The sequence below is a fragment of the Elephas maximus genome, chromosome 3 (genome assembly GCF_024166365.1).
Source record: "Elephas maximus indicus isolate mEleMax1 chromosome 3, mEleMax1 primary haplotype, whole genome shotgun sequence".
In the NCBI taxonomy this organism is placed as follows: Eukaryota; Metazoa; Chordata; class Mammalia; order Proboscidea; family Elephantidae; genus Elephas; species Elephas maximus.
In genome coordinates, this window is record NC_064821.1 from 192929814 (window position 1) to 192949081 (window position 19268).

At 50.5% G+C, this 19268-nt stretch overlaps 2 protein-coding genes across 2 annotated transcripts in view; one reads left to right on the forward strand and one right to left on the reverse strand.

Moving 5' to 3' along the window:
• Positions 1-26: 26 nt before the first annotated feature.
• On the reverse strand, positions 27-11371 carry DCST2 (DC-STAMP domain containing 2). Its single transcript, XM_049880668.1, has 16 exons — positions 11104-11371; positions 10764-10934; positions 10353-10454; positions 9918-10115; positions 9366-9431; positions 8628-8841; positions 8293-8450; positions 7482-7646; positions 6215-6382; positions 5973-6073; positions 5098-5228; positions 4596-4723; positions 3982-4075; positions 3735-3875; positions 271-339; positions 27-72 (listed from the first exon to the last, which is right to left on the reverse strand). The coding sequence occupies exons 1-16, from the start codon at positions 11369-11371 to the stop codon at positions 27-29; spliced, it is 2220 nt and encodes a 739-aa protein (XP_049736625.1).
• Positions 9585-19268, forward strand: part of DCST1 (DC-STAMP domain containing 1) — a 22651-nt gene continuing 12967 nt past the window's right edge. The window contains exons 1-4 of the mRNA XM_049880669.1: positions 9585-9764; positions 11653-11780; positions 12128-12253; positions 12345-12419. Coding sequence (XP_049736626.1) covers positions 11720-11780; positions 12128-12253; positions 12345-12419 — 262 coding nt within the window. The 5' untranslated portion in view covers positions 9585-9764; positions 11653-11719. The remainder of the gene's footprint in view (positions 9765-11652; positions 11781-12127; positions 12254-12344; positions 12420-19268) is intronic.

Genomic DNA, 19268 nt, shown 5'->3' on the forward strand with positions numbered 1-19268 from the left:
GCTTTGGAGGCAGAGGATTTCTGAGGTCAGCGGGGCTGAGGGGTCACGGGAATGCTGACGGACTGATGGGCTCTAGGTAGGAGCTGTTGTCCCTCCTTCCTCTCCTGAGGGGTCACGGGAATGCTGACAGACTGATGGGCTCCAGGTAGGGGCTGCTGCCCCTTCTTCCTCTGCTGAGGGGTCATGGCAGTGCTGACAGACTGATGGGCTCCAGGTAGGGGCTGCTGCCTCTTCTTCCTCTGCTGAGGGGTCATGGGAATGCTGATGGACTGATGGGCTCCAGGTAGGGGCCGCTGCCCCTCCTTCCTCTGCTGAGGCCCCTTCTCCTCATCCAGGTCACTAGTGAAGAGAGGGTGAGGAGGTGATCACCAATACTTTTCAGGGGTGCATTCCTGCCCCCTACCCCCTGCCCTTACCAGAGGCATAGCTAGAGGGGCAGAGGGAGGTACTTGCCCTAGGGTACAAATCCAAGGGGGCACCAGACAGGGCACGGAATGACATTCCAAGGTGCCACAAATACGAAAGACCCGACTGAGGCAGCTGGACAAGAGGAGGGAAGGCATTTCTGCTGACGCTTCACTGCTATCAGCTTCTATTCATCTTGAAATGGGGAGGGGGGGGTGGGGTATAACTAAGAGCTTACCCCTGGGTACTAGAATGGGGGGAACGCAATTTAGAGGTTCCTCCTGGGCGCACGTTACCCACAAGAAGCCTCTGGCCCCCACCCGATCTATGCAGATTCAGCTCCTGTTATTTACCAGCCACTCCTGCTCCAACAGGCCCACAGGGCTTACCAGCCTGTGGCTGTAGCTATTCCCATGAGTTGAGGCTGAGGCACAGGTGGGCAGTAAGGGTAAAACCAGTAGTGACCTCAGTGATCATACCTGCTGAAGACTCAAGCTGCCCCCTCTGCCAACCCAGCTTTTAAGATCACTGGGCCCTCTGGAACTGCTAAAAATAAAGCTTTGCTTCCCCTTCAACCTCCAGACTCTTCACTACCTCCACTGCCCCATTCTCACTGGAGTGTACCCACTGGATAGTTATCTTTACAGCCCTCGAAAGTGGAGGCAGCTTGTTCTCCTCAAACCCAGCTGGCCCATGGTGTTTTCGAAAGCCCTCGGCTGCCATGGTGGCTATACCACCGGTGCTGTGGCTGGCTCCCCAGGCCACAAAACACCCTGCCATGTCCATCAGGATATGGTACCTGACTTTGGCTGCTTGAGTGGTTCAGTAACCTCCTCACTGGGGGACCCATCCAACTCTCTGGCCTTTCAATTCCTTGACCTCCTTGGCCCTAATGACCTTCACCTCCACACACACTCAGTCTTTCCCCTCAGCCTTGGCCAATCCCTGGATTCATCCAGGACTCTTCCCCCAGCCAAGGCTCCCTCTCTGTGCCCCTCCTGTCCTGCTGGCTCCCCCTCCTGGCCACTGCCCCTGCTCAGACACCTTATCAAGACACAAACCCTGGACTGCGCCCCCTACCTCCGAGATCTCAGCCCCTTCTCTTCCCCAAGGCTGGTCATCTCAGATATTCTTACTGGAGACACCCTAGTTCCCTCCCCATCTTGTCCTTCCCCTGCCCTGCCCAGAAATAGCCCTCAGCCCTCGAATCCTGTTCATAGCTACCACATTTGCCAGAGAAAACCACATAGCCATGCCACTGGAGCCAGTGTTATGGTTTTCAACATCATCTGGGCCTTTAATGCTACCTGGAAATCCCTTAAGCTCCCCAGTCAGCTTCTTTGCACACTCCCCACCAGGTATTTCAACCTCTACCACCCACTCCTTAAAACTTTATTCCTCTCCCAGCCACCCCCTCACACTCTCAGCAGGTGTCTTTGCCTCCTAATCCATAAAGAGAGGGCACCAGGCTGGGGCAGACTCAGCTCTAATCAGAGGAATGTACACTCTCCCCTCCTGCCTTGGGTGAGCTTATTCCTTTCCAGGCCACCCTGTCCACCTAGCCCTAGATTCCATCTCTCCTGCATCTCTCTGTCTTAAACGTCCTTTTTCACCACCTAAATGCTCAAATCTCCCTGTTATTGTTGTTGTCAGCTACCATCCATTTGACTCATGGCACCCCTATGGAGTTGAACTGCTCCGTAGAATTTTCAAGGCCGTGACCTTTCAGAAGCAGATTGCCAGGCTTTTCTTCTGAGGTGCTTCTGGGTGGGTTTGAACTGCCCATCTCTTGACAGTTAACCACTGGCACCATCCAGAGTCTCCTTTAAATCTCATTACCTATCCTTGGATAGGAAACCCTGGTGGTGTAGTGCTTAAGAGCTACGTCTGCTAACCAAAAGGTTGGCAGTTCAAATCCTTGGATAAAGAAAAATTTTGATGCTGTGTTCCCTTTAAGCTACTTTTGCTGTGCAAAGCTAACTCCCTTCTCTTCACCATCAAACTTCCTTTTTTTTTTAATTACAGCAGTGACTGCACTAAAAGAATGATCAAACTTCTTGCAACAGTGATACAGGAGCCCCTTGCCCTGTTTCGGAGTCCTCTCCACCTGCCACCCCGCAGCCCATTATGATCAGGTTTTGGCCTCCTTGATGCCATGAAAATTGTTCCCATAAAGCACTCCAGTGATCTTTTGACTGCCAAGTTCAATGGTCTGTTTTCAGTCCTCAAGCTTTATTATCTCCCAGCATGTGATATGGTTGGCTCTCCCGCTTTCTTAAGTCTCTCCTCCTTAGCCTGGGAGTGAGCTCCTTAGGGTTGTGACCCTGCCTCCTTCTCCTCCCCTGCCACGCCTTCCACCAGGATGGTCTGTCTTTTCCTCTCTCCTAGTCTCTAAGTAAACTAAGTCAACACCCCCACCCCCACCCCCACTTGCCCCACCCCCAAAATCCCTACAGTCCAGAGCCCTGCCCCTTCCCAACTGCCCCCTAGGCATCTCTAGCTGGATGTCTTACAGAACTCTCAAAGGTCTCAAACTGAACCGGTTCTTTCACCATACCTGTTCCTCCTCCTGCCCAACACCCGCCCAGTCCCAAGTGTAGAAATCCATTCAGTCATTCTCAGCACCTCCGACCTGAGGCTACCACCAACTTCTCCTGGGCTAAAGGAACCTCCTCTCTGGTCTCCCTGCCTCCCACCTAGCCTCCACTCTGCCTTCTTAGTTTATCATCCTAAAAGACAAATATGAACACATCGCTTTTCAGCCTAAGATCTTCAGATGGCAAATAAGGCCCTTCACCATCTGTCTCCACCTTGACTTCCAGCCTTATCTCCCAACAGTCTCTGAGGTCTCCACCTGGACACACACACTCTGTCTTTCTCTCTCCCCCCTTAGGCTCTACCCTCCTGAATGTCTCACATTCTTCAAACTCACATGACTCTCCCCCTGGAATGCTTTTCTTCACTCCTTGGCCTAACAAACCACCAAAACCAAAAACTAAAGCCCTTGCTGTCCAGTTGATGTCCACTCATAGCAACCCCATAGGACAGACTAGAACTGCCCCATACAGTTTCCTAGGGGCACCTGGTAGATTCAAACTGCCGACTTTTTGTTAGTAGCCATAGCTCTTCACCACTCTGCCACCAGGGTTTCCACAAACCACCTGGTTGCCCCTATAACCTGACTCATTTCTCACCTCTTCTGTGAAGCCTTCAGGAATACACCCCGACCCCAAACTGTTGTTCTCTCTGCTACTGCCAGAACTTGCGGCATTTCCTCACTGGTTTGCTCTCCAACCCCTCCCCTTCCAGCTCCTCTGCTCCCCACTCACCTGGACTCCAGGCTGGACTCTGAGGAGGTAGTCCCGCCTAATGCTTTTTGGAGCTGTTGCCGCAGTAGCCACTCTTTCTCAGGGTCCTTTTTCTGAGCTGCAGCCAGCCACAGGCCTGGACCCTCCTCATCGCTGGAGTCCCTGCAGAAGTCTCCACCTCAGCGGCCCAGAGAGGTCCTGGGGAGGGGTGACCACTCCCACTGCCCCCGCCCAGACTCCAGCCACCCCATGTCACTGGAAGACTCACAGTTCCAGGTCCAGGTCCCCCTGGTAGGAGAGGGGAGATGCACACAGGGAGCAGGTGTTGCCCAGGAGGCGGAAGCAGGTGGTGCAGAAGAGACCTGGCGGAGTCCCAGAGGGAAGGAGACGCATGTGAGCTTACCCCCCACCCACTGTGCTCCCAGGCTTCCAGCCCCACCTCCCCTACCCTAGTCCTATGGGATCATCCTTGTCAAGGGGCGCACACTAGGGAACTGCTGCATCGCCACTTGCATATTAATCCCGTTTGCAGGGGAGAATTAAGGCAAGAATGAGGAATTGACTGCTAACTGAAAGGCAGGTGGTTCAAAACCAGCAGTGGCCCCCCAGCAGCAGCTCCGTGGGGGAACCATGTGACAGTCTGCTTCCATAGAGATTTATAGTCTTGGAATCCCTATCCGGTCGCTGTGAGTCAGAAGCAACTTATTGGCAGTGGGTTTGGTTTTGGATGGAGGAAACGAGCTACCTGGGGACTCTATGTAAATGAAGACAGGCATAGTAACAGAAAAGGGAGGACGCAAAAGGTGAGAGAAGGGGAAGTCCTTAAAGGAAGGACCAAAGCTGAAGGTCACATGCAAATGTGGTGAGTCCCAGGGGTCTCACCTCGGCAGCCCGGGGTACTGCAGGATACAAAGTTCTCCATGTCCCCCTCATCCTGGGACTGCCCACAGCCCAAACAATAGACACGGTGTGACTGAAAGGGACTGAAGAATGGAGCCAGGAAGGGACACCTAAGGAGACAGGCCCCCAAAACTGTGGTCAGGCCAATCCAGTGAGCTCAGGCAGCTGAAAGCCCCTCCCCACTCTCCAGCACCAAGCTCCAAACAATGAGTAGGCCTTTCTGTAGTCTAACCCCCATCCCTCTGACTTTAGCAACAGGCTGTCTGTCTCCCTGTCCTCCTTCTCCATTCACTCCCCTGCCCTACTAATTCTCATCCCTAATTCTTCCCCTCAGGGCATGAATGGCAGGGAATGAACACCTTCAACCAAACCAAATCTTTTTGACACTTACGGAGGACAGTGATCCATTCTGACCTCTAGCTCTTTTCCTGTCCCCCCTTACCCCACCCGTGTAAGGAGCTCGTGGGAAGGATGGTGCTCTCACCAGCTGCCCAGCGCATCGAGGACACTCTTTGGGTCCTGGTCAGCTGCCCGCCGCCTCACTGCCCGTTGCAGGGTAGACAACAGATTGACTCGGCGGCTCAGAAGTACGTTGTACAAGTAGGAGATCCTCTCCTGGTGAAGGGGAGATTGAGAATGGGTCCTCTCGATCCCTCTTCCCTTAGCTCAATCTACTTGGAATGCCCTCTGCATCTCCCCCGCCCACTCCCTACCTTTTCCTTCTGCCTATGAATCCTTCTAAGCTTGGCTCAAACGCCCCTTCCTCTGGGAAGCCTTCTGAACTCCCCCAGGCAGAGTTACCCACCATTTCCTCTGGGTTTCCATAGCCCTTCATTCATTCTTTAATAAAAATAACTTTTTAATTGTAATGTCTTATTAGAAGCCTGTCCAGCTGCCCCGGGGGTGTGAGGTCCAGGCTGCATCTGCTTCATGTTGGCATCCTTGGAGCCCAGCATGTGACCGGCAGACAGGAGATACTCAGTAAACGGTTAGTAAATGAATAAGCAAATGGCAAGTGTCCATTCACACCTTGACATTCCAACAGTGCCCACCTCCCCATGGTTTTACCAAAATTCTGGAGGCAAACTCTGTCTCAGAAACCCTAGGGGGCAGTTCTACTCTGTCCTATAGGGTTGCTATGAGTTGCAGGTTTGGTTTGATTTTCTGTCTCAGAAATCCCTGCCCCAAGAGGCACCATTTTTCCCAGCCTTGTCTGGGGTCCAGACACCTGCCTGTTCAACCAGAGGAGAGCTGGGGCAGTTGAAGAACTTGAAGTTCCCCAAAGCCAAGGCAGAAGGTCACTAGTTTGGCACCCTGAGGAGGGGGGCAGGGACTGGCTGCCCACCATGGACCCCTCACCTGCTCCCGGGATGGGTAGTAGGAGGCACAGATGACCCGCCGCAGCCGACCGATATAGGCACCAAACAGAGTGACGAAGAAGCATAGGCCATACATGCTGCCTGGGGCACAGTGAGCACAGCAAGCATTGTTGATGGGCACAAGGTGCCAGCCACCCCCCAGTCCCATCTCCCCAGGAGCCTTGCCCCTCCTGCCTTGAATGGTTCCCGTTCCCCCCATGCACTCAGGGGCGAGGTTGATACCAATGACGATGTAACCAGTGGATTCAGGCTCCGAGGGATGCAAGAGGCAGCGCCGGGACAAGATACTGATGTTGCCTTGTTGCAGGACATCAAACGCTGACACCAAGTCACGGTAAATCTTCCCGGTATAGCCTTCCCCTTCCACGGTTATAGATACCAATACAGGGCCTGGCACAAAGACACTGTGTAAGGGATACTCACAGCAGCTGCCCACTCCAGCCTGCAGGAAAGTGGAACAGCACAGGTCATAGGGATGGTCCACACCCCCAGTCAGGGACCTTTGATGCCCCAGGCACCCTCAGAGTGCACAGGGCCCAACCTTAGCCCCTGGCACCTAGGACCGGCCCCATGTTCCAGCTGGATGGCACTGGTACTTGTCTGCCCAGGCCACCAGATCTGAGATGACCTTAATGGTCAGTGAGTCCATACCCCTGCCTCCAGGACCTCCTAGAAGCATTTATTTTAAAACATTTACTGACCACTGATTGTGTAGCAGGCACTGGACTGGGTGTTTTATTGTTTTGGGTTTTTTTTTTTTTACTTTTCCTCTTGGACCTCTGGTATGGAGACTTAGATTAATTATATTCTTTGGGTCATGTCACACTCTCAAGCAGCAGTCTACCAGGCACTCAATGCACAGGATCTCATTTGTTCCTTACAGCGACCCATGGTTGCTACCATTATTATCCCATTTTTCCGATGAGGAAACAGGAGCTTTAAGGGATTAATCAACTTGCTGAAAGGTCATCACCTGCTAAAGGGCAGAGCCAGCATTTGAACTCAGGCAAGTCTGACTCTGCAACTCGTGTTTTTAACTATTCTTTGGCTCATTCAAATCATTTCCACCCCAGATGTACGAATCCGAATCTACAGTTTAACAAGATCCCTAGGTGATTCTTACATATATAAATTTTGAGACCCACCCCCTCCCCCGCCAAGGGTGGTTCTCAGAGTTGCTCCCTAACCAGCAGCATTAGTATTGCTTGAAAACTTGTTAGAAATGCAAATTTCCAGCAGGGGTTCAAACCTGAACGAACTGGTTTGAAGCCCTGGTTATAACCTTGAACCGAACACAAGTGTTACTTGTTAGTTACTAGTAAGAAGTGGAGCAAAGTCAGGGGCTGGTGAGTAACAGTGACATGGGGACATTCAGGTAGTCCCCCAGGGTTGAGGGCAGGAAAGGAGAAGACATGGGAGAAGATGGGGAAGATGAAGACCAGGGCAAGGGGGCTTCAGCGGGGCTGGGGGAGGGGAGCTAGGCACTCACTGCGGGCCACGATCTCTCCCTGCAAGTGGTGCCGGGCCAGGTCGAGCACCCAGAAGATGGCATAGTCCAAGAAGACCAGGAGCAGCACGAGGAGCAGGTGCCGCATAAGGCTGAAGATGGCCAGGATGTAAAAAATCCGCTCCCACTGGGACAGGAAGAGGGAGCCTGGGGAGAAGTAGGATGGTCAGGAGAATGCTCCCCGATTCTCCCACCCACCAGACCTCTGCTCATGGACAGGGCTCCTGACCCTGACTGACCTGGGTCTCTCTTTGCTCTTCTGGAAAAATGGAAACGCAAAGAAGCTATGAGGACCCACGGGCAAGAGTGGGAAGCCCTCTTCAGGTGGCTGGGAACCCTATGGCTAAAGGTGCAGGCCTAGCATTGTCCCCTGGGGCACCCTAATCCCTTTACCTTGGCTCCCCACTCACACTAGAGTCCTCCCACCCAGGCTGTAGGTCCACCTCCCTATTAGCACACCCACACTCCCTACCACCCTCCCTCCACCCGAAGCCTTCCCAACATCACCCCTGTTGCTCCATAGCCACTCGCCACCTAGCTTTCCTCGTCCTGACTTCTAGGGTGCTCTGAGTAGCATCACCTGCCCCTTCTCTCTATGTCTGTTTTCTCCTTTCAGATTGAGGGCTCTCCAAGGACAAGCTGTTTCCCCCTCAGCCTGACGTTTCCTTGACACCTGGGTTGTCCTTCTTCCCTATGGTTCTGCAGCTATGTGGGATGTCACCTCAGGGTGGTGGGGTTGGGGGAGGCCTGGTATTCCTCAGAGCTCCTCCTCCTACTGTCCTGGGGCCCTCACCCGGCTGGATGTAGTATCTGGCCTCGTGGGCACTGAGCGGCAGCACCGTGGGCAGTCCTGCCTCAGAGCGGACAGCCTCCATTTGCAGGAATCGGCTGGTAATGTAGATGTTGTCAAAATCATCCCAGTTCAGGTAACAGTACCGGTAAAACAGGGCTCTGGTGGGGTGGAGTGCACGTGAGGCCCCTTCTCAGCATCCCTGGCCAGAACCCACAGGGCACTCCCTCCCTCCCTCCCACCTCCCTGCAACTTCAGCCCCCCAGGAAGCCATGGGGATGAGCTGGCCCCCAGTAGTCCCAGATCTCCACACCCAGACGCGCCCTGTAGCCCCTCACTGGAGGTAGAGGAATGTGAGCAGCAGAGACGTGGTGTAGCCCATCAGAGCCAGGGCCTCTCGGACATGGTACAGCTTCAGGCTGACAGCCTCCTGGAGGTCCAGAGCTACCTGGGACAGGCTCCGAGAGGCATTGAGATTCACAGAGAAGTGGTGGGTGGCTGTCATGTTGAACTCAAATTCCTGACGCACCCGGTTAATCAGCTTCATCACCGCTGGGGTCAGCAGGTCGGGGGGATGTGAGTAAGGAGAGTTAGAAGGGGGCAGGGCTGCGCCAGGAGAGGGGCCTAGCACAGCCCAGGTGTCACACAGCTCACAGAGCAGCTAGGAGCCCCCAGCATTTGGACCCTGTGGATTGAGCCTCTACATATCTGTGCCATTGCCACTGTCCCCAGTTCCCAGCGCCGCACCTGGTGCACACTAGATGTGGCATAAGGATTTGATGAGTAAACAAATTAATGACTTCAGTGACCTGCCCTAGGGGGCAGGGGGCCCTGCTTCTAGTCCCAGCTCCTGCCCTACAGTCAAGCTTTGGTGAGGTTCCCCCTCCTCACTGGGCTTCACTTTCCTAATCTGCACACCATGGACAATGGCCCGCCTGGGTAACCTCTTGAGGCTCTTTCCAGCTCTTGCATTCTCTCCCATGGACAGGGAGCACTCCCGGCCAGGCCACAGCCATACCAGGATGAGGGAGGGAGCACGACCTGCGGGGGGGAGGGGCTAAGAAGGGGTCACTCACGGGTGCCAATGGTCTTGCGCAAAAAGGGTTGGATGTACTTGGGGATGATGCAGAACACCTGGACTACTGAAAGCCAGAGATCGTGGGGTGTCAGGAGGAGGGGCAGAGGGTCAGCCAGCCCTCCCACCTCCAGGGAACTTCTTTGAAAACGGGCCTCCTTTTTAGTTTGGCTCTCCTATTGGCCTTTCCCTGTTGCCCACCCCCCCTCCCCCGCATTGGTCCCTCCCTATTTGTTGTTATTGTTGTTGTTGACGTTGAGTGGATTCTGACTCAGCGACCCTACGTGTGCACAATAACGCTGTTCCATAGGGTTTTCAAGGCTGTGACCTTCCAGAAGCAGACTGCCAGGCTTGTCTTCTGAGGCACCTCTAGGGGTGGGTGGAGCCGCCAACATTTCAGGTAGTAGTCTACTGCTTAACACTTTCTGCCACTCAGAGACCCCCCCCCTCCCTCTTGGGCCGCTTCCGATTGGCTCTTGAGTCCCGCCCACATCGGCCCCGCCCCGTCCCGCCCCCAGCTAGCTCCCCCGTGTAGGTGAGCTGGTTTTCTCACCACCGGCAAGTCCGCAGAGCACCAGTTTGAAGGGCATGAGCACGTAGCACAGGTGGTAGGCCTGCGGGATGACCTTCATGCAGTCGTCCTTGGCGTCGTCGAAGATCCGCGCGCACTTCGAGTAAGGGTTGCCCAGCTCCGAGTTGCACACGTCACCGATGTGCAGCAGCCAGTACCACACGCTGCGCAGGGCCCTGGCTGGGGATGGGTGTGGGGCTGGCACCCAGGGCCGGAGTGCGCAGCATCTTCTCAAGGGATTGGGAACACCAGGCTGCCCCCAAAGAGAGGAGGAGCCCGGCTATGCTGTATCCAGGGGGACTTGTTAGCACCCAGGAGGAATGGAAGAAGCCTGGACAGAGGTGGGGGGAGGAGACTGAGCGCATTCTACACTCCCCCTACAAAAAAATAAAATAAGGAACATGTGAATGTGCTGACCTACATGTTTCACGCCGTCCATGATTGACCGAAAGAACTTGCGGACCCGGTCAGCCACCACTTTGGCCTTTTGGGCAATGGCTTTAATCTTGTTCAGGGCACCTGAATGGCAAGGGGTGGGGGCACTGTGGGGCCTCCTCCTCTAGGGGCTGGGCTCTCACCATCACCCTGGGCCAGGGAGTGGAGAGGTGGCAGCCATCCCAGAGGTGGGCAGCCTAGGTGCTGGGGTCAGTGGAGGAGGCCAGAGAGTGAGGTTGAGGGGGGCCACTGGGAACAGAGGGCCCTTTTTCAGGACTTGTATGTTTTTGAGTTTAGGACTCAGTACCAGCAGAGAGGGATGAAGCCAGAGGACTATAGAACACACAGGACCAGGGGGACATGGGGCAGTGGGGGGGGTGGGGGGAGCCTTACTGACAAGGGGCTGCTTGGCCCGCTCCAGCACTTCAGCAGACTGGTTCAGGGCCAGTTCAGCCCCACAGGCCACAGCCTCGCTAGCACGGGTGAAGTTACGTAGGGTATTAGCACAAGGCCCTTGCAAGACCAACCCAAAGGCGGCCACCAACAGCAGTGCCCGGCCCTGCCCTGAAGGAGACATGGCCATCAGAACCAGAACCCAGCATGTGGCAACATATATACATCCCTTACATAAGCCTTCAGAATATTTTCCTCAATTCACCCTTTCCCCCAGGACCCCTCTCTTGCCCCAGCTCCAGCCTGAGGATGTGCCCCCCTCCCCAGGTGCCAGGCTCACTGGAAAAGGCTTGGGGCAAAAGCAGGAGGACGGTTACTCGGACCTGGCGAGAGAACCCCATGCCCAGGCTAAGGAAGGCGGCCAAAGTGAGGGTGCCCACCAGGCAGCCCCAGGGGCTACGCCCTTCCACCAGCAGCTCCAGTAGCCCATAGGCTGTGGCCAAAGACAAGCCCAGGGCAAAGCCTGCCATGCTACGGACCACGGCCCGAGCCATGCTAGGCTCCTGTCCCCCCCAGGCAGGCAGAGCATTCTTCATGACTTTGTGCATGGCTGCTAAGACAAATGTTTGCCTGTCTCCAGGAGATGCCCACCAGGTTCTGTGGCTCTTAAAGGGTTCCGGAATTCCTCACTGTATTCTAAGGTTCCAGAGGGCTTTTACTGTGTGTCTCTTGGAATCCCCCTTCCCAGTTTCAAAAACTCGGGAGGGGACAGGTGGGTCTCTAATCTCTGGCCTTACATAAGCCTCTGAAGCAGAAGAATCAAGACAAACCTCAGACACAGGCCGTGGATGAGGCAGAGGAGAGAACAGCCCCACCTTTCTCTCAGCAGAACCTCACATCCAAGAAGATCCCTCAGGAGACTTCTGGGGTGAGAGGGGGTTCCCCAGAGCAGAAGTATGGCCATCGATCTTGATCAGAATGGAGCAAAGAGGCCAAGAAGGAAACTACCCCACACCAGTGAGTCAGTCACCAAAGCCACCAGCCCCTTCCTAGTGACCCCAGTCCCAGCTCCCCATCCAGCCTCTCTTCCAGGGACCTACACGCACCCCCTGCCTTGGAAGCCCCTCATCTCCCACCCCTCTCCTCCAGTGCCCCCGAGCCCAGCCCTTTCCTCTCTTCTCCCTCACACCTGCCCCACTTCCTCAGAGTCCTTCATTGACTCCAGAATCCTCCAAGTTCCTGCCACCCTCATCCAGCACCCCCGCCAGCCTCTACCCCCAGAAAGCCCCTAATCCTAATGAGCCACATCTCAGCCAGAAGAGTGGGCTGTTGGTCCTGCTGGGCTAAACCCTTTGACCCCTCAGCGGTACAGAGGCTCCTGAGCTGGGGGCTGCCAGTCTCCTGTAGCCGATTCCTGTGGCGCCAGCCAGGCGAGTTTCCTGTCACCGCTTTCCTGCTAGGGGCAGGCACTGGGGGGCTCCTTGCCATAGGTGAGTGTGGAAGCAGAAGGTCAGGGGTGGGCAGAGGCCAGGCCAGGTGTGGGACCCATCTTTTGGCCTTTGGCTTGACCCTGTGCCCTAGGGCTCTTTCAGCTCCTGGTGAACCCCATGAACATCTATGAGGATCAGAAAATGATGACGCTCTACAGCTTGGCAGGTGAGTGCTGGGCAAAGACCAGGAGCACTCTAGAGGCCTGTGGAACACGGCCTAGTCCTGGATGCCCAGGAAGGGGACTGAGCTTGTCTCTTCTGTACCCAAGCATCCCTTGTGGCCTCAGCCTTATCCTGGGCTTTGTGGGGAGATCCAGAGGGAAGAGGCCCCCAGTCTGAAGAGGAAGACACAGTCCTTGCCCTTAAGGAGACTCCTCAGTCCAAGGGACTCCCCATTGTAGACACGATAGAGTCCAAACCCCAGGACCCTTCATACTCCACATGTCCCCTGGCCTCTCTGGCCTTGTTTCCTGCTCTTCCTGAGAAATCTCTCATTCCCTCAACATTTATTGAGCACCTGCTGAGGATTCAGCAGTGAACGAGGCTGACAAGCACCCAGCTCTTCTGGAGTTTACATTCTATCACAGAGTTAGATAGTAAGTAAACAAATAAGAGCTTTCTGATGGTGACAAGTGCTATGAAAAACATAAAACAAGGAGACATGATAAAAAGGGACTGGGAGCTACCCTAGCTTGAGTAGCCAGGGAAGGCTTCTCAGAGGTGACATTGGAATGGAGACTTTTTTTTGTTGTTATTTTTATTGTGCTTTAAGTGAAAGTTTACACATCAAATCAGCCTCTCATATAAAAATTTATGTACACCTTGCTATGTACTCCTAGTTGTTCTCCCCCTAATGAGACAGTATGCTCCTTCCCTCCACTCTCCATTTTCATGTCCATTCGGCCAGCTTTGGAAACCCTGGTGGCGTAGTGGTTAAGTGCTATGGCTGCTAACCAAAGGGTCTGCAGTTTGAATCCGCCAGGCACTCCTTGGAAACTCTTTGGGGCAGTTCTACCCTGTCCTATAGGGTCGCTATGAGTCGACTATGAATCAACTCGAGGGCACTGGGTTTAGTGTTTTGGTTCGGCCAGCTTCTGACCCCCTTGCCCTCTCATCTCCCCTCCACACAGGAGCTGCCCGCATAGTCTCATGTGTCTACTTGATCCAAGAAGCCCACTCTTCACCAGTACCATACTTAGATGTCTCCTGAAACCATGGTCCCCAAACCGCCCCCCCCCCCCCCGCTACTCTGGCCTTCAAAGCGTTCAGTTTATTCAGGAAACTTCTTTGCTTTTTGGTTTAGTGCAGTTGTGCTGACCTCGCCTATATTGTGTGTTGTCTTTCCCTTTGCCTAAAATAGTTCTTATCTACTATCTAATTAGTGAAAACCCCTCTCCCTCCCTCCCTCCCCACCCTCATAACCATCAAAGAATATTTTCTTCTCTGTTTAAACTATTTTTCCAGGTCTTATAATAGTGGTCTGATACAATATTTCTCCTTTTGCAACTGACTAATTTCACTCACCATAATGCTTTCCAGATTCCTCCATGTTATGAAATGTTTCAAGGATTCATCATTGTTCTTTATCGATGCGTAGTATTCCATTGTGTGACTATACAATAATTTATTTACCCATTCATTTGTTGATGGGCACTTTGGGTGCTTCCATCTTTTTTTTTTTTTTTTATAATTTTTATTGTGCTTTAAGTGAAAGTTTACAAATCAAGTCAGTCTCTCACACAAAAGCCCATATACACCTTGCTACACACTCCCAATTACTGCCTCCACTCTCTGTTTTCGTGTCCATTTTACCAGCTTCTAACCCCCTCCACCCTCTCATCTCCCTTCCAGGCAGGAGATGCCAACATAGTCTCAAGTGTCCATCTGATCCAAGAAGCTCACTCCTCACCAGCATCCCTCTCCAACCCATTGTCCAGTCCAATCCATGTCTGAAGAGCTGGCTTCAGGAGTGGTTCCTGTCCTGGGGCAACAGAAGGTCTGAGGGCCATGACCACCAGGGTCCTTCTAGTCTCAGTCAGACCATTAAGTCTGGTCTTATGAGAATTTGGGGTCTGCATCCCACTGCTCTCCTGCTCCCTCAGGGGTTCTCTGTTGTGTTCCCTGTCAGGGAAGTCATTGGTTGTAGCCGGGCACCATCTAGTTCATCTGGTCTCAGGATGATGTAGTCCCTGGTTCATGTGGCCCTTTCTGTCTCTTGGGCTCGTAATTACCTTGTGTCCTTGGTGTTCTTCATTCTCCTTTGATCCAGGTGGGTTGAGACCAATTGATGCATCTTAGATGGCTGCTTGCTAGCGTTTAAGACCCCAGAAGCCACTCTTCAAAGTGGGATGCAGAATGTTTTCTTAATAGATTTTATTATGCCAATTGACTTAGATATTCCCTTAAACCATGGTCCCCAGACCCCTGGCCCTGCTACGCTGGCCTTCGAAGCATTCAGTTTATTCAGGAAACGTCTTTGCTTTTGGTTTAGTCCTATTGTGCTGACCTCCCCTGAATTGTGTGCTCTTTCCCTTCACCTAAAGTAGTTCTTATCTACTATCTAATTAGTGAATGCCCCTCTCCCACCCTCCCTCCCTCCCCCATCTCGTAACCTTTTGTGAATGTTTTCTTCTCAGTTTAAACTATTTCTCAAGTTCTTTTAATAGTGGTCTTATACAATATTTTTCCCTTTGCAACTGACTAATTTCACTCAGCATAATGCCTTCTAGGTTCCTCCATGTTATGAAATGTTTCACAGATTCCTCACTGTTCCTTATCGATGCGTAGTATTCCATTGTGTGAATATACCACAATTTATTTATCCGTTCATCTGTTGATGGGCGCCTTGGTTGCTTCCATCTTTTTGCTATTGTAAACAGTGCTGCAATGAACATGGATATGCATATATCTGTTTGTGTAAAGGCTCTTATTTCTCTGTGATAAATTCCAAGGAGTGGGATTGCTGGATCATATGGTAGTTCTATTTCTAGCTTTTTAAGGAAGCGCCAAATCGATTTCCAAAGTGGTTGTACCATTTGACATTCCCACCAGCGGTGTATAAGTGTTCCAATCTCTCCACAGCCTCTCCAATATTTACTGTTTTGTGTTTTTTGGATTAATGCCAGCCTTGTTGGAGTGAGATGGAATCTCATTATAGTTTTGATTTGCATTTCTGTAATGGCTAATGATCGTGAGCATGTCCTCATGTATTGTTGGCTACCTGAATGTCTTCTTTAGTGAAGTGTCTGTTCATATCTTTTGCCCATTTTTTAATTGGGTTATTGGTGTTTTTGTAGTTGAGTTTTTGCAGTATCATGTAGATTTTAGATATCAGGCGCTGATAGGAAATGTCATAGCTAAAAACTTTTTTCCAGTCTGTAGGTAACCTTTTTACTGTTTTGGTAAAGTCTTTGGATGAGTATAGGTGTTTGATTTTTAGGAGCTCCCAGTTATCTAGTTTCTCTGCTGCATTGTTAGTAATGTTTTGTATACTTTCTATGCCATGTATTAGGGCTCCCAGCATTGTCTATTTTTTCTTCCATGATCTTTATCAGTTTGTTGTTGTTGTTGTTGTTCGGTGCCGTCAAGTCGGTTCCAACTCATAGCGACCCTATGCACAACAGAGCAAAACACTGCCCTGTCCTGAGCCATCCTTACAATTGTTGTTATGCTTGAGCTCATTGTTGCAGTCACCGTGTTAATCCACCTCGTTGAGGGTCTTCCTCTTTTCCGCCGACCCTGTAGTCTGCCAAGCACGACGTCCTTCTCCAGGGACTGATCCCTCCCGACAACATGTCCAAAGTATGTAAGACGCAGTCTCACCATCCTTGCCTCTAAGGAGTATTCTGGCCGCACTTCTTCCAAGACAGATTTGTTCGTTCTTTTGGCATTCCATGGTATATTCAATATTCTTCGCCAACACCACAATTCAAAGGCGTCAACTCTTCTTTGGTCTTCCTTATTCATTGTCCAGCTTTCACATGCATATAATGTGATTGAAAATACCATGGCTTGAGTCATGCGCACCATCAGCAAATGAAGGTCCCGGAAGCTTTACTCCATCCACGTCATTAAGGTCAACTCTACTTTGAGGAGGCAGCTCTTCCCCAGTCATCTTTTGAGTGCCTTCCAACCTGGGGAGCTCATCTTCCAGCACTATATCAGACAATGTTCCGCTGCTATTCATAAAGTTTTCACTGGCTAGTGCTTTTCAGAAGTAGACTGCTGGGTCCTTCTTCCTAATCTGTCTTAGTCTCGAAGCTCAGCTGAAACCTGTCCTCCATGTGTGACCCTGCTGGTATCTGAATACAGGTGGCATAGCTTCCAGCGTCACAGCAACACACAAGCCCCCACAGTATAACAAACTGACAGACACGTGGGGGTTATCATTTTAGATTTTATATTTAGGTCTTTGATCCATTTTGAGTTAGTTTTTGTGCATGGTGTGATGTATGGGTCTCGTTTCATTTTTTTTTTTTTTTTTGCAGATAGATATCCAGTTATGCCAGCACCATTTGTTAAAGAGACTGTCTTTTCCCCATTTAACTTACTTTGGGCCTTTGTCAAATATCAGCTGCTCATATGTGGATGGATTTATGTCTGGTTTCTCAATTCTGTTGCATTGGTCTATGGATCTGTTGTTGTACCAGTACCAGGCTGTTTTGACTACTGTGGGGGTATAATAGGTTCTAAAATCAGGTAGAGTGAGGCCTCCCACTTTGTTCTTCTTTTTCAGTAATGCTTTACTTCTCTGGGGCCTCTTTCCCTTCCATATGAAGTTAGTGATTTGTTTCTCCATGTCATTAAAAAATGTTGTTAGAATTTGGATAGGAATTGCATTGTATCTATAGATGGCTTTTGGTAGAATAGACATTTTTATAATGTCAAGTCTTCCTATCCATGAGCAAGGTATGTTTTTCCACTTTGGTCTCTTTTGTTTTCTTACAGTAGTGTCTTGTAGTTTTCTTTGTATGGGTAAGGGAATAGAGACTTTGTATCAGAAGGTGTTGGGCTGCAAGAACAGAAGACCCACCTACAAGTGGTTTAACAATAGAGAAAGTTTATTGTTTCACAATAGAGAAAGTTTATTATTTCACAATAAAGTTTATTATGTCACATAACAAAAAGTCTCAAGGTAGGGAAGTTTCAAGGTTCGGATTACTCAGCAGCTCAGTAATCCCACCAAGAACCCAGGTTCCTTCCATTTTTTCTCTCTGTCATCTTCAGCCTGTTGGACATTTTTCTTTGGCCTATCAGCCGCTCTTCTTCAGGCCGCAAAATGGCTGCAGCAACTCTAGGCATCACATCTTCATAAAACAATGTCAAAAGACCAGAAAATAGAAAGAGCCTAGCTCCCTCATCTCTCTTTCTCTCTCCCTCTTTTAATTGTGGTATATATATATATATATATATATATATATATATAAAACTGGAGAAGTCAGCACAAGTTGACCAAGGCAAAGTCATAGAAGCTTCATAGACACATCCAAACTCCCTGAGGGACCAAGTTATTGGGCTGAGGGCTGGGGACCATGGTCTTGGGGGACATCTAGTTCAACTGGCATAACATAGTTTATAAAAATAGTGTCCTACATCCTACTTTGGTGAGTAGCATCTGGGATCTTAAAAGCTTGTGAGCAGCCATCTAAGATACGTCTACTGGTCCCACCCTGTCTGGAGCAAAGGAGAATGAAGAAAACCAAAGACACAAGGGAAAAATTAGTCCAAAGGACTAATGGACCACAACTACCACATCCTCCACCAGTCTGAGTTCAGAACAACTGCGTGGTGCCCGGCTACCACCACCAACTGCTCTGACAGGGATCACAATACAGGGTCCTAGGCAGAGTGGGAGAAAAATGTAGAACAAATTCAGACTCACAGAAGAAGACAAGACTTAATGGTCTGACAGAGACTGGAAAAAACTCCAAGAGTATGGCCCCTGGGCACCCTTTTAACTCAGTACTGAAGTTCACCCTTCAGCCGAAGATTAGACAGGCCTATAAAACTAACAACATGTGAGATTCAACCATGTACACCAGACTAAATGGGCACACCAGCCCAAAAGCAAAGATGAGAAGGTAGGAAGGGACAGGAAAGCTGGACAAATGGAAATGGGGATCCCGAGGTCGAGAAGGGAAGAGTGTTGACACATCACAGGGTTGGCAGCCAATGTCACAAAACAATTCGTGTATTAATTGTTTAATGAGAAACTAATTTGCTCTGTAAACTTCCACCTAAAGCACAATATATATATGTATATAGTAAAACATTTGCCATTTCAACAATTCAAGTGAGTTGACTTTAATTACTTTCGTGTTGTACTACCATCACCACCATGTCTCTTTTTAAGAGTAAGGAAACTTTCCACAAAAGGGCAGATACTGTATGATCTCACATAAGATAGGCAAATATATAGAAACCAAAGATTATTAGTAGTACCAGGGGTGAGAGGGAGGCGTAAAGGGGGATTTTTTGCTTAGGGGGCATTGAATTTACGTTAATTGTGGTGGAATAATTTGGTAAAGAATAATGATAATAGTTGCACAACATGAAAAATGTAATCAATGTCACTGAATGATACAGGTAGAAATGGTTGAATTGGTGGCTGTTTTGCTTTGTATATTTCGCTATTAAAAAAAAAAAAGAGTAAGGAAATTTCCCAGAATCCCCCTCCCCACAAACTTCCCCTCCTTGGGGAGAATTGCAACACATGCCCTTTCTTAAGCCTATCCTAGGCAAAAAAAAAAAAAAAAAATTTTTTTTTTTTTTAAGAGGAGTGGAATTCGCATCGTTGCCAGCTTATTGAATGGACTAACTTCTATGGAATACCAATAGGGAACTGCCTCATTTTTCTCTGACCACTGTATTCAACCATATTCTTCTGCTGGTGACCTTTTCAGCAGACCCTTAGCTTTCTGGCTGTTTTCATTTAGAGGACCTAGTCTTGCTTCAGTAATTATTACTTACTCTTAGGGCTTAAAAGATCCAATTCCGTCTACATCAAAATTTCAAT